The sequence below is a fragment of the Hypoxylon fragiforme genome, assembly GCF_022984875.1.
Source record: "Hypoxylon fragiforme strain CBS 206.31 chromosome Unknown GGS25scaffold_3, whole genome shotgun sequence".
In the NCBI taxonomy this organism is placed as follows: Eukaryota; Fungi; Ascomycota; class Sordariomycetes; order Xylariales; family Hypoxylaceae; genus Hypoxylon; species Hypoxylon fragiforme.
The window spans coordinates 2,577,905-2,591,742 of record NW_026054758.1 but is presented as its reverse complement, the minus strand read 5'-3'; the positions used below and the strand labels follow the sequence as shown (position 1 = coordinate 2,591,742).

Sequence of the window (13,838 nt, the reverse complement as noted above, 5' to 3'; positions counted from 1 at the left end):
TGGTTGTAATCGTAGATACCTGGACGTAGACATCCTAACCTAAACGATTCAGATCACCCCTGACCTCCTCAAGCCTCGTCTCCATCTCCCTCCACACCCTCGCCATCTCACGCATGGTCCGCTCCTTACCCTCGTCGCCCCGCCCCCCCTCAACGACAGCGACCCCGTATTCCTCCAGCTCCGCCTCTCGCACCCTAATAGCATCACCCAGCCGCATCCGGGCGTCTGCCAAGTGTCGGCGGTAGTTGGCGAGTGCGCGTCTCGCCTCTGGCGGGTAGACGGCCTGGCGGGAGTCCCACAGCAGGGCCTCGGTAGCGAGAGCCCAGGCGCGGGCAGCGAGGGCGGCGTCGGCGGCGCGGAGCTCGGCGGAGCGGGCGGCGGGCCCGTGTTTCGCCTCCAGCACGCGCAGGAGGTGCGACAGGGCGCGCGTGTGCTGGGTCAGGTGGACGACGAGGTCGTGGGTCGCGCGGCGGCGGGAGGCGGACAGCGCGAGGGACGAGGACTGCAGGGCCGACTGCAGGGAGGAGGTGGTGGAGGCCATGGTGGGGATGGCGCGGTGGATGAAGGACGGGTTGGTGTTGGGGCTCAGGACGCGCGCGAGGGTGCTGGCTTGTCGGGTTAGGGTGCTGGATAGGGTGGCGGCGAGGGCGGGGAATAAGGTGGGGAGGTCGGAGAAGGGGGGGCGCGAGAGGAGGAGGGAGAGGGAGGTGGGGGGGAGGGTGGGGGCGGTGGTTAGGAAGGGGGGGAGGAGGAGGAGGAGGTCGAGGATTTCGGGGGGTGGGGTGGTTGTGGTTGTGGTTATTGTGGTGAGGGATTGAGGGCGTGAGGATCTGGTTCGTCGGTTAGGTTGTGGTTGTGGTTGTGACTGTTGGTGCTGCTCTCTCGCTTCACGATTCGATGTTGCTTTTGCCGCGGCGGTTATTGCGCGGCGCAGGAGGTGCTCCTTGGTTACTCGGAGGCGATGCGTCCTGAGTTCCTACACGGGGAGAAGGTAAAAACGGCTGGTCAACTACGATGTAAGGCTAAGGTTTGTGTGATTTACTAAACCACTTAACTTACATCGCGTATGGCATCGCGTCGCTTCGCTGCCGGGTCATTGCTCTTCGAGGATCCGTCGGGGTTGAGGAGAGAGGTGGTGACGGTCTTGTAGAGACGCTCGAAGTCGGGGTTGCTCTGGAGGACTGCTTCGTCGACGGGCGGTAGCATTGTGGTGGTGGTATTCGTTGTTGTTTCGTCGGCTTTTGTATTTATTTCGAACTGAGCTTGGCTTGATTCGCAAGGAGATAGACGGCATGGATCATGGATGAGTGCCAGTTGGTTAAAGTGCTACGTACTAGGTTAGGACTGATTGGCGGTGAACCCCGCGACCTGATAAAATCAAAATCACGACGATAAGGAAATCAATCAATCACGAAGATGAAGCGGTGTCACATGACTTGCGTAATTTGAGGTTCGTCCGCTTCAATTGTTACATGTGGCTAATTTTGAGTTACTTAGTTATTGCATAAAGTGTTTTAATCCGAAAAGCAGAGCAACGATAACCACTAGATAAGAAATCTTTCCACTGATGTGTGTGGAAAGTTCGAGAGCTTTCAATTAACGTTAAATAAAGCCCATTCATTGTACCAACCATCGCGGGCATATCCAGCGCCAACGCACCAAAGATGCGACCGATACGATTGCCAACTACCCCTTCGCGGTGTCTCCGCCTCACCCCCTCCTCCTCCTCCTCCTCAACCACCTCCCCCTTCCTCCAAACCACAGCCCGCACCTTCAGCAGCACCCCCGCCCCCCCGCGCCAAAAGCCCTCCTACCTGACCGTCTCCCCCGAAGTCGTCCCCGACTACCCCTACGGGCGCCTACGATGGTACAAGCAAGCGAACCAGGGCCTCTTCGCGGGTTCCAAGATCCGCTTCGGCAACACCGTGGCCGAAAAATACCGGAACAAGTCCCGCACCACCTGGCTGCCCAACCGCCACGTCAAGCGCCTGTGGTCGCCCTCCCTGGGAGCCTTCATCCGCACGCGGCTGACCGCGCGCGTGCTGCACACCATCGACCGCCTCGGCGGCATCGACGAGTACCTGCTGGGGTCCAAGGCGCGCCGCATCAAGGACCTCGGCCCCGCCGGCTGGGCCCTGCGCTGGAAGATCATCCAGACGCCCGCCATCCAGCGGCGCTTCGCGCTCGAGCGCGCCGCCTTGGGGTTGCCGCCCAAGGAGGTCGAAGGAGGCGAAGGGGGGGAAGCAGCGCTGCCGAGCGAATTGGCTGCCGAGGGCCTCACGTCGGAGGATGTGCTGAATGAGGTCGACCTCATGCTGAAGAATGACGAGGAGTTTATGATTGGCGCGTTGCAGGAGGGGGAAGTGATCGCCGCCGAGACGGAGAGCGAGGCCGTTGAAGGGGCTACTCAGGATTCTCGGGATATCGACTTCAACTCAGAGGAATTAGGACAGGAGAGGCCGAAGGAGGATAATTCCAAGCCTTTGTAGCCCGTCGAAATCGACTCGCTTCTCCTACTTGGTTTCTACGGATATGGCGCTCGCACGACGGACTCTACAAATGGCACAAATAAACCAAAATCTAGGGTCAAGGGGTCAAGGGGTCAAGGGGGTTCTTAAAATGGCATTCATTATACCATACATCAATGATCTCTTTTACAAAATGCATCAAAGCGCGCAATCTATATGCCGCCCAATACCATTCCGTTTTTCCATATGTGTCGTCGTATCATGAATTTCGACTTATTTCTTTTTCATCTCTCCACGCCCTTTTTAAAAAATGCCTCGCCCCAACTCCAAAGTTGACAAACCTAACAATGAGGCCCTATCCATCCTCGTCTGTCAGTGTCTTAATGACTTGTCTCCTTAGAAACGCAAATCCCAACCGATCTGAGGTCCCAGCTTGGGTAACTCGTCGGCAACACTCTGCACATCCTTGTCTCCTCTACCACTAAGACATATTACCACGTCCTGGTCTTTTCCCATCGTCTTGGCAAGCTCGAGGGCTCCATATATACCATGCGCCGACTCCAGCGCCGGGATGATGCCTTCCAGCTGACTCATCAATTTGAATCCGAGGAATGCCTCTGCGTCTGTAGCTGCGATGAACTTGGCCCGTTCCGAGTCTTTCCAGTTGGACAATTCCGGTCCAACACCCGGGTAGTCGAGACCCGCTGAGACTGAATGTGTGTCGGAGATTTGTCCATGCTCATTCTGGAGAACATAGGTCCTTACACCGTGAAGAACACCCTTGGTACCTCCTGTCAATGTGGCTGAGTGTCGTGCAGTGTTGACGCCATCACCACCAGCCTCGACACCTAGAAGCTTAACGCTAGGGTCGTTTGAAAAGGGGTAGAACATGCCCGTGGCATTGCTGCCTCCACCAACACAGGCGACTACAGCATCAGGCAATTTCCCTCGCTTCTCCTGCATCTGGGCTTTCGTCTCGTTGCCAATGACGGACTGGAAAGTTCTGACGATGGTGGGGAAGGGATGGGGGCCAATGGCGGATCCAATGATGTAGTGCGTATCCTCTAGGTGAACCACCCAGTAGCGAAGCGCTTCGTTGACCGCATCTCTCAAGGTCTTGCTTCCAGCTTCCACGGCAATAACCTTGGCACCGAGTAGTCGCATTCGGAAAACATTTAAAGCTTGGCGGCGGACATCTTCCTGTAGTAAATGGTTAGATATCTATATCGCTAAGACTTCAAGGGGAAGTACATAAAACTTACAGCACCCATAAATACAGTACATTCCAAGCCGAACTTGGCGCAGACTGTAGCAGTAGCGACACCATGTTGACCAGCTCCAGTCTCAGCAATGATCTTGGTCTTGCCGAGGCGCTTCGCTAGGAGAAGCTGACCTAACGCGTTGTTGATCTTATGGGATCCAGTGTGATTCAGGTCCTCTCGCTTCAACCAGATATTGGCACCGCCAGCATATTCGGTTAGGCGTTCAGCAAGATGCAGTTGACCCGGTCGTCCCATCCAGGGGTAGTAAGATCTATACTCCTCCCAGAACTTGGGATCATCCTTGATCGCATTGAACCCTTCCTCCAACTCGGATAGACAGTCCATGAGAGATTCGGGAACATATTGACCACCATACTCACCAAACCGCTCGGGGATCTTGCCGTGGAGGGCTGCGAGTTGCGCAACCAATGCGGCATCGTCAGAGTCGGAAATAACCCCATTCACAGTAACGTCTTCGCCGCTAGGCTCTTTGGCTGCGCTGATGGCTTCGACAACGCCCACTTCCCGTGTCGTTTCATTGGAATCTCGTCCACTTACATAGGCACAGTATTCCTCTACAGCCTTGGCACCGTTGCCGGGCTCGGCCTTTTGGAGAGTGGTAACGATTTGGGAACCAATGACGACACCATCCGCTATGGAAGCAACGGACTGGAAATGTTCCCGTGTCGACACGCCGAAGCCGACAGCAGCCGGCTTGTCGCCACTGTATTTCTTGACTCTTTCGAGAAGCTTAGGTAGGCCGGCGTTGAGGGTACCTAATGCGCCGGTGACGCCCATGCGGGAAACGACGTAGATGAAGGAATCGGCAAGGGCGCATAGAATGCGCATGCGGGTGTCTGAAGTGGCGGGTGCAATTAAGGGTACATACGATAATCCTCCTCTGCTGCAAAGTTTTCGGAAGGAGACAGCCTCCTCGGGTGGCAAGTCACAGACGATGAAGCCATTGACTTTGGCCTCCTTGCAATCGCGCAAAAGAGCATCCTCGCCGTAGCTCAACAAGGGGTTATAGTAGCCCATCAACAAGACTGGGGCAGTCAAGCCTTTTGATCGGGATTGGCGAACCATCTCCAAGGTAGATTTGATGGTGACGCCATTTTGGAGAGCGACGGTATTCGAGGTTTGGATGGTGGGACCGTCGGCGATTGGATCTGTGAAGGGTACACCAAGCTCAATGATATCTAAATTCCGATTAGTCTTGTTGTCGGTACTGGGCTTTCGTTAATAATTCGCCACGACGTACCAGCGCCACCTCTTTGCATTCCTAGCATGATATCTGGTGTATCTTCCGGTTTAGGGTAACCGGCAGTGACATAGGTCACCAAGGCAGACTATCCATAGAGGTGCTCATTAGTTATCTCAAGTCAAGTGTAAGAAAGGGCCATTATGACAATGTACGAATTATTGAATCGGATTGTACATACTCGGTTCTCTGCCTTGCAACGCTTGAATGTCTGTTTGAGGCCTTCCATGATGATGTGATGTCTTTGAACCAGTCAATTGGTTGTGGTGGAGAGTATAACGATAATAATTGAGCGTTGTTGACTCCGTATGACCTTTTATAGGATATTATCTAGTAGGGAGTCCAGTGAATTAAGAAAAAGTCGAAGTCTGAGTCAAGGAAAGAAATTAAGACTCATAAGTTGAACAGGTTGTACTCATCATCGTACCTTGCATGGTAAGTTAAGTGAAATAGATAAAATATTTCCTAAAGCGAACCCGGAGGCGGAGGGGCACAACCCCACCATCCATCCCACTTGTTGTACTAGTAGTAGTACTAGTTATTATGTATCGTTGATGTATGACATATGTAACTAAGCCCTTGTTCAACGTTGAACTCAATGCCACTGTCACCCGTTAAATACATGTGCTAGGTCAAAATCTTCGGCCTTCCCACAGCTCGGGCCTCTGCGTTTTCTGTCTACATATAATAGAGTCTAGTGCACGGAGACCAACATCAATGGGTTCATGGCCTAATGGTAAGGCGTTAGATTTCGGTTTCCTTACTGATCCTCTAAAGATTGCAGGTTCGATCCCTGCTGAGCTCGATCTTTTTATTCTTTTTTTTGCATTCTTTTATGCTAGATGAATGAGCTACATATGTAGAATGAGACCTGAGATTTTCACAAGTACATTACAGAGGAAGAGGAAACATAGAAAAAGACTACTAGGTAGGATGTCTGGCATTGTCTGCACGCCGAGCCAATTAAAAGTACTCTGTTAAATGAATTAGGAAAGCAATGATGAATATTCCCGTACCGAGGTAAAGTTGCGCTGTACGTTAAAGTTCAAGTTAAACTTTGATCGCCACCCCAGCAGACCTGTAACTCAATTCACCACAATTCACCACTGATCACACTCGGCGCTACCTATTCTCGTCTTCATTTTTTATTCTTCACTTTTTTCACGAGAACCACCAATACCACCACCATCACCATGGCATCCCGTCTAACCCGCCTCACCCGTCTCGCAAGACAGCCACTCTCCCTTCCACAACACCACCTCCCCACACCACCAATATCACCGCTCCTCCTCACCATCCGCCACGCCTCCAACTCCAACTCCCCCTCCCCAAACCCCTTCCAAACCATGCCCGCGCCGCCTCGTCTCCCCACCGACCAACAAGCCGAGTTCGAGCAGCTCCAGCGCACCGCCAACACCCAGTCCGGCTTCAACCCAACCTCCACCCCGGACTTCTCCTCCTCCTCCTCTAGCCCCACCGCCACTACCGCCGCTTCTTCCGAGACCACCGCAACGATAAAGGAAGGAGAAGAGTTCACCCCGATGCCCCTGCGCAAGGGCGCGCCCCCCGAGTTCGAGGGCGAGGTCAACCCCAAGACCGGCGAGGTCGGCGGCCCCAAGAACGAGCCCTTGCGCTGGGGCGCGGCGGGCGATTATAGCTTTAACGGGCGCGTCACCGATTTCTGAGTGGATGAGAGAAGGAAATAAATAAATAAAAAAAAAAACTTTTCTGGCTGCGCATCAGACAAGACGGTCCGATAGATAGAACATCCCTCGCAGTAAGAGCCGACTGTATGTCCTGCGCAGATTGCGTCGTCTGCGTCGCCTTCTCTGCCCGAGTCGACTTGATCTTTCCCCCCCTCCTCCGTCGGGTCGTATCCATAGGCCATGATGAATTCTATACACGGCCAGCCCAGACAGCCGCTGCCTGGGTCTAGTTCGTTCGTCGCCGAGCTCACTACTAAGCAGGATTGCGTTATCCACGGGCACCGGAATTTTGACCAGGATGGGCAAGTCATCGCTCTTATGACCGTAGAGGTCTTGGATGCTTCATGAGAACGACTTCCACGACTCCAACTTTTTCTTACCTTAGTTCAACAAAGTGACATCTGGGGTGTCAGGGGCTTAGCCTCGTTTACGTGTATATATATGAATATACTTTGGGTGTATGTGACGTCCCACGTTACAACACCAGCATACAGATGAGAACAAGCCGTGTACAACATAGTTAGATCTAGCAACCAGCCCATCTACATACCTTAACTTGTGACGAGTGTGTTGGCCTCAGTGAACGGACCGTATCCACAACGAATGGCCCTCAAATCATCAAAGTCGCGTTAACAGAATGAAATAGTCATATGAGTAAAGATATCATAACGTATTGTCTCTTGCTCTAAAAACTCCGCGCTATGCTAAGGTACCCGGTACCCACCCGGATGATACCTATGTAGTAGATAGATAGATAAGTGCCCTACCTAACCCAGTGAGATTTGTACCTAAGTAGTTTATAGTAGAAGAAAGCAGACGAGCTAGCTAGAACAAGGTATCGTGCAGGAGGAAGAAGAAGAAAAGCCACGAAGCAAAGCAGACAGGCAGGCAGGCAGGCAACAAGAAAACTGCAATGCTTCTCTTCCGAGGTACTATACAGTTTCCCATCTCTGTTACTTCGACTAAACGCTGGCGCATGCCGGTAAAGTAAAGCACGCATTCCCGCCGCATCCAGATTCTCCTGTATCGACGACACCCGGTGCGGTATCTCCTTATGCAGTAGTACCCACAGGTCCGACGGTTCCTTGCTTTCCCGATGATTCTTCTTCGGCGGCAGCGGCGGCAGCAGCAGCCATGGCGTCTACCGTCTTTGTGTTTCGACTCTCCATCGAGTCATTCTTGATCCTAGCCTCGTCGTCTAGGTCCATCTTCGTATCCATGGTAGTAGGCTTCTCCTGATTTGGTGAGGAAATGGCACTTCCATTTGATACGTTAGTAGGGCGATTCTCCTTATTCCCTTCTCCGTGGCCATCCACAGCCTTCCCGGTGCTCTTCTCTTGGCCGGCGCTGGTATCCCTCGCTGCCGCCATTTTGCTCAGAACCTCTTTCTCGGCTATATCCACCACCTGACTTCGATTAACCTCGCTCATCGCTTTTCTGATCCGCTCCCTGCGAGCCTTGCCCCGAAGCCTGCTCTGCGGTGCCGCCCCATCCACCCAGCGCACGCTCATAACCGTGAAACTGATTCCATCGTGAATCGACTTCCGTCCGTTGTATGTCCCACCAAACTCGCGGCTTTGTATACCATATCGTGTCGAGCTGCTATACTTTTCGAGAGCGGGTAGGATAAGCAGCGTCACGTGTAAATCGCGATCTGCGGGTACGTGAGCAGGGCCCGTAGGCGGCGGCGAGGTCAACACTTCGAGATGCTGCTCCGTTGGTAAGGCGCGCTGTTTCTTCGTAGTTCCAGGCTTGTACAGTTCAAGCAAATCGACATCCACATCCTCGCCCCATTCACCTCGGACCCAACCTCCATGAATACACGCAGCAACGACGTCGGAGTCGTCCGTGTACACATCCGTCCCCCAGACGGCTCGACGGGAGGTAATCTCTTCGCGGGCCGACGGGGTTAAATGAACTCGTGGAATCTTGACCGTCAGAGTAGAGTTCTCGTTGCCTTTGATCACATCCAGGGGAAGCGGGCGTGGGTTGGACGAGTACCCGAATTTGGGATGAGATGAGTCTAACTTTGTAGGCTTCAGAACCACTTGGTATACAACATCACCTAGATGTTTTCGCGGTCGGTCCGCAACGCTGTCGAGGACCGCCTGAGATGAGATTTTCTTGTTTGGTTTTGGAATCACGGTCGAGCCGGGTGCCGCCGGCTTCGTAGACCCGGCCCCAACCGACCTAGGAGGTTGGTGATGATGAGTGAGAGCAGCAAAATCCTTGTGCGTTGGAGATGGGATCGGCGTGCTAGCCTTGAACCCCTTGAGCTGTCCATTGGCTCCTTGCAAAGGCGAGGCAATCCTTTCCGGGCCATGATGATGGTGGTGGTGATGACTAGAGAAAAGAATTACAATGAATACCGGCCGCAATGGGATACAAGATAAGAAGTAGGTACTTACTGGTGATGGTGGTGATGAGGATTGGGCTTGACGCGCTTGGCCCGGCTGACAGGTGTAGCTCTGCCAGTACTATCCTCGTCACCCTTACCGTCTTCATCCTTGGCTTTCCTACGTTTCGCTCGCGTCTTCACCGGAGGTTCTACAAGGAGCTCGTGTCCCGGGTGCTCATCATCATGTCGCGGAACGCTTGTGTTCGCGAACTGGGGTTGCATGCTAGGGGGGGCTGGGCTAGAGACGCCGATACCGCGTACACCGCTTCCTATGCCGGAGAACATACGGCCGAACTCACTCTTGATCCCAGGCTCACCCGCGGGGCCATGAAGCAGTGGCTGTACACCTTGGACAGCCTGCGGCAATGGAGACATCCGTCCCTTACGGTTGGTCTCCTGGATGCCGAGGAAAGCCCTTTGATGTCCGATAGGAGGTGGCCCATCATCCATAACACGCGGCCGACCCGGCTCAAAGTTGGCCGGACCAGATACGCCAGTATACGCAACTGACGGGGGAGGAGGTCCATCTTCGGCAGGTCGACCCCGGTGAACCGCTGGTGGTGGTGGTGGTGGTGGTTGCTGCTGAGGGTGCGCTTGTTGAACGAAACGCTGTCTTTCGGGAGATTCGTATGGATGTTGTGTGGGCTGTGGGCCCGGTTGACCCGGTTGGCTCACGGGTATTCCATGTGGAGGTGGTCCCGGCGGAGGGAAGCGTTCGTGGGGAGGAGGTTGCGCGTAAGCGGGATGCGCCCCATACGACGCTCCCGTAGTTGCAGGAAACTCGCCTGGTCGCGGTCCAAGATAAGGTTGACCATACGCGTCTCTCGGCGGTGGTTGATCGAACCCAGGTCGTTGCCATGCCGCATGATCCCGCGGGTCAGGTCTTCCATATGGTGGCTGTCGTGGAAGCACCTGGGGCCCGAGATCCGCAGAGTGCTGACCGTGAGGGCGACTCGGGTCAGACGTGGTCCTCTCTCTTCTAGCCCTATCACGCATCTCTAGCTCCCTGTCCCTCTCTCCCCTTTCCCTTTCCCGTTCTCTCTCCATTTGTTGTTCTCTTTCCCTCTCCCGTTCCATGCGTTCTCTCTCAGCTATAAAGGGGCGCTGTTCTTCATAATGCATCCTTTCCCGTTCTCTTCGCTCCCTCTCTCGAAATTCTGCCTCTCGGTTGATCTGTTCCCTAGTCACCTGCTCCCTAGTCATTGGCTCTCTAGCCATTTGTTCTCTGCCCATCTGCTGCTCCCTGCTTATTTGCTCCCGGCTCATTTGCTGCTCTCTGTTCATTTGGTCTCTTAACTCTCGCTCGGATATAAAACGGCGTGGCTCTTCATACGGGACAGCCCGGGGTGGCTGTCGCTCCGGGTTGTATTCAGCGGGACCAGGGGCGCGCACTTCTTCTCGCCTGTTGTAGACAGGGTCTCCAGGCGGCGGACCTCTTCCCATATCTACCGACCTCGGGGGTATGCCATAAGGCCTCGGTTGGCTACTGGGTCTAGAAGGAGGCACACTAGCAGTAGGGATTCGTCCCGGCTGTTCTCTCCTCTCCTCGGCTGGCGGCATCGGTGGCCCTCGTGGCGGATACGCTTGTGGCGTGTTATATCGAGATAACTCAGGGGTTCCGTACATACTCTGTGGTGGTGACCCAGCCGTATTACCCCTATGATCCCTCCCATCAAACGGTCTACCTTGATCGGGTGTTTGTGGCCTTCTATTATAAGGAGCATATTCGTTCGCATTCTGCATCCTAGGAGATGCATGTATAGACGCGACATATGCTGGCCCGGAGACGGCAGCGGTGGTAGTGGGAGGCGCAAAGGAGGCTGGATGGCCCGGGGTCGGCTCACGAGGAGCTGGCGGAGGGCCTCCGAGCATGGATGATATCGACATACTTCCTCCTGTGCTTCCTGTTCGGGGTATGGAGTTTAATGCAGGGAGCTCTCGAGCGGAGGGGAAAGCGCTTGGGGGTCCCAGATTTACGGGAGGAGCTCTCGGCGCAGGTGGCGCGCCATAGTGACCCATTTGATGTGGAGGATGAGAAGCGGGAGGCGGTTGTTGGGCTTGATGCTGAGGGGACGAAGGCGGAGGCATATTCCGACTTAGAGGAGCATTAATAGATGACGCGCTCTGATGCCGCGAATGGGAGGGTGCAGGATGCGATGTGGGTTCGGGCGCATAAGGTGGTGGTCTAGATTGTGAGTAAAATGGACTTGTGTCCGAGGGTCGTCGTTGATGTTGATGCTCGCTGTACGCAGCAGGACCTGCAGATGCAGGATTTGAGGGATGAAAAGGTGAAGAGGTTGTTGCTACTGTCGAACTCGAGCTAGGAGCAGGCGGGAAAGGCGATCGACCATAAACTGGTGATGCAGCGTTACGAGCAAAAGGGAGTTGTGGAGGCTGTTGTCTCGAATCCATGACCGCCCAACGGGGTAGAATACCCGTCTAGTGCTTAGGGAGGTAAATCGAGGTATGGGGATGGTGCAGTATGACAGATCTAAGTGAGCTAACAAAACCAGCAGTACCAGCACCGAAACCAGCGCCAAAATGACCTCGGGTCTTTTCTCCGTCGGCGAAAGGAGAGGAGTGGGAGGTTAAGAAAAAAGAAAAAAAGGGAAAAAAAAGGGATTATTGAATATGACAACTCTTCTCAGTCAGTCAAGTCCCTTCCTCTCTTCCTCTTTCTCCTTCTCCTTCTCACTACTACTTCTTCCTCTTCTCCTCTCTTTATTTTTCTCCACCACACTAATACTGGCGAACGACGTGTAATTTTTCTACTCGACACGTACTCCTCCTACAAGGAAGCATAAATATGTAGTTGAGGAGAAACAAAAAGTGTAAAAAGAAGATGACGACGTCGGTACGAGATATTTTCTTCGTTTCGGCAGGATTGTAAGGTTAAGGCGGACGGGTAAATCAAAGTAGCGTAGAAGCCAAAATGATAGATGGGTTTAGAATGAATGGGGAGGGAGGGAAAAAAAAAACCATCTATCTTGTCACCCAACCTAAACTTGACGGTCTAAGGAAACACACAGTCTAACACAAACCCATACGACAGGTAACAGGTACACAAGCGCGGCGCGCACACAACAGGTAGCTTGTTGCGTTGCTGCTTCTTTTTTTTCCTGGCGCTAAACCTTTCTTGAGTTGCTTGACCCCTTTGGCTTAAAAGCTGGGGGCTGTATGGTAACCCAGCTTTTTTTCCTTCCTTTTTTTCTTTTCTGTCAACAAGGGGGTCCTGGGTTTATTTGGATTTGCTTGGATTTGCTTCAAAGCTTGGGGGGAAGGTGTATGGATGGTTGCTTCAACTTGCTTGGGATGGGCTGGATAGACAAGATTGGGGGGCCGGGAACTTGTGAGTTGTGTGCCAGGGTTATGCTACCTAGGCTAGGTCAAGGTATGAGTGGTGCACTTAAGACATGCACCCACCCTTGTACAGCCCTTGTACAGTTTTTATATCCCTGTCGAATCCACGGCGTCCACTGCCAAGTACGCAGCTATCCGCACCCAAAAGCAACTGCCCCCTCTTTGTACCTTGCGGGTCACTGTCAAGGGGATACGGAACACGCAAGTGGTTGCACTTTCTTGTGGATGACGCTGTTAATACCCTAGGCTAGGTAGGTACATAATACATAGTACTATCTATGTATGTAACAGTTATAACATTGAATTGGATCGAATCGTGAAAAGGCTGAAGTACAGCACTAGAGTACAGTACAATCAAGCTACACAGTAAGATGGCGCGAATTTTGATGAATAAGATATAGCTTAGCCGATGAATCTAACCTGTCAAGACTCGGACTCAACTTAATCCTTAATTAATCGCAGGCTAGGCAAGGTGATGGAATGTACAGATAGGTACACACGACAATACATATGTACATGAAAATAGACCACATGCAACAGAAAACAAGGGACCTGAATCAAGGCCTGCCAGAAATGGTTAGTACTGATGGGGCCAAAGAAAATTCAAGTGGAGGAAGATGATAATGACGGGACTAAAGTAATTATGATGTCGATGATCCGAGTGACTACTATGCTAGTATGCCTACTACATATGTGAACTAGGTACTAGGAAGTAGATACTAGATATTTATGTAGCTACAATGGAGGTATGTAAAGCAGTTTGCTTGATCACATAATGCTATGTATGTAGTGTCTAATTATCTAGAGCAGGCAGGTACTGCAGTTGATCCAATCACCTTTTTTCTAAATACATACCTACCTGTCACCGTTAGGCACCTACCACAAGCCCATCAAGGTGAATGACGACCATCCGGTATTGGATGGTTATCCGGCTCCAAGCGGCTCAAATAAAGTACCTATCTGCTAGGTATATCATGCAAGTATCATCCCGCGAGCTGCTAGGAGATGGAATATTTTTTAGATCCGCGGTAAGAATACCCCAAGAGCTGTCAACGAATTATATAGCGATAAGATGCAACTTGTACCACTTCGGCTGTGGTAGGCTGGTAGCGCCAGGCATATGCTGGTTGGTAGGAGGTACAGCGGACGGTGGAATGTCAGGTTGGATACATCCATGGATATGTAATACAGTCAGCGACCGGCTGACAGACGGACTCCAGTCTCCAGCGCTATGTTCATGAAGTAGGTATATATTGTATCGCATTGTGTCGAGGTGTATCGTGTGTATTGTATGTTGGTAATGTTGTACCTAGTCTAGGATTATCAATGTTTGTGTGTGTGCGACGATGCAACAGAGATGGGGTTCTGCCGCTATTGTTGTCT

At 52.7% G+C, this 13,838-nt stretch overlaps 5 protein-coding genes and 1 non-coding gene across 6 annotated transcripts; 3 read left to right on the top strand and 3 right to left on the bottom strand.

Moving 5' to 3' along the window:
• Positions 1–34: 34 nt before the first annotated feature.
• On the bottom strand, positions 35–1,206 carry GGS25DRAFT_519669 (uncharacterized protein; the record flags this gene model as incomplete). Its single annotated transcript, XM_049263751.1, has 2 exons — positions 35–976; positions 1,060–1,206. The coding sequence occupies 2 exons, from the start codon at positions 1,204–1,206 to the stop codon at positions 35–37; spliced, it is 1,089 nt and encodes a 362-aa protein (XP_049119134.1).
• Positions 1,207–1,541: 335 nt separating this feature from the next.
• GGS25DRAFT_482439 (uncharacterized protein) lies at positions 1,542–2,678 on the top strand. Its single transcript, XM_049260274.1, has one exon. The coding sequence runs from the start codon at positions 1,665–1,667 to the stop codon at positions 2,487–2,489; it is 825 nt and encodes a 274-aa protein (XP_049119133.1). The 5' UTR covers positions 1,542–1,664; the 3' UTR covers positions 2,490–2,678.
• On the bottom strand, positions 2,679–5,534 carry GGS25DRAFT_482436 (tryptophan synthetase). The gene is made up of 4 exons (XM_049260273.1): positions 5,173–5,534; positions 4,992–5,079; positions 3,731–4,929; positions 2,679–3,668 (listed from the first exon to the last, which is right to left on the bottom strand). Exons 1-4 carry the CDS (start codon positions 5,218–5,220, stop codon positions 2,865–2,867), a joined length of 2,139 nt encoding a protein of 712 aa, XP_049119132.1. The 5' UTR covers positions 5,221–5,534; the 3' UTR covers positions 2,679–2,864.
• A 176-nt stretch (positions 5,535–5,710) lies between these two features.
• On the top strand, positions 5,711–5,796 carry GGS25DRAFT_t25. Its single transcript has one exon. It is a non-coding gene; the product is annotated as a tRNA-Arg (tRNA).
• GGS25DRAFT_482435 (DUF1674-domain-containing protein) lies at positions 5,711–7,244 on the top strand. The gene has a single exon (XM_049260272.1). It carries the CDS (start codon positions 6,185–6,187, stop codon positions 6,674–6,676), a length of 492 nt encoding a protein of 163 aa, XP_049119131.1. The 5' UTR covers positions 5,711–6,184; the 3' UTR covers positions 6,677–7,244.
• A 505-nt stretch (positions 7,245–7,749) lies between these two features.
• On the bottom strand, positions 7,750–11,507 carry GGS25DRAFT_513492 (Rxt3-domain-containing protein; the record flags this gene model as incomplete). The annotated part of the gene is made up of 3 exons (XM_049262887.1): positions 7,750–9,040; positions 9,106–10,275; positions 10,393–11,507. The coding sequence occupies 3 exons, from the start codon at positions 11,505–11,507 to the stop codon at positions 7,750–7,752; spliced, it is 3,576 nt and encodes a 1,191-aa protein (XP_049119130.1).
• Between the last annotated feature and the right edge of the window lie 2,331 nt (positions 11,508–13,838).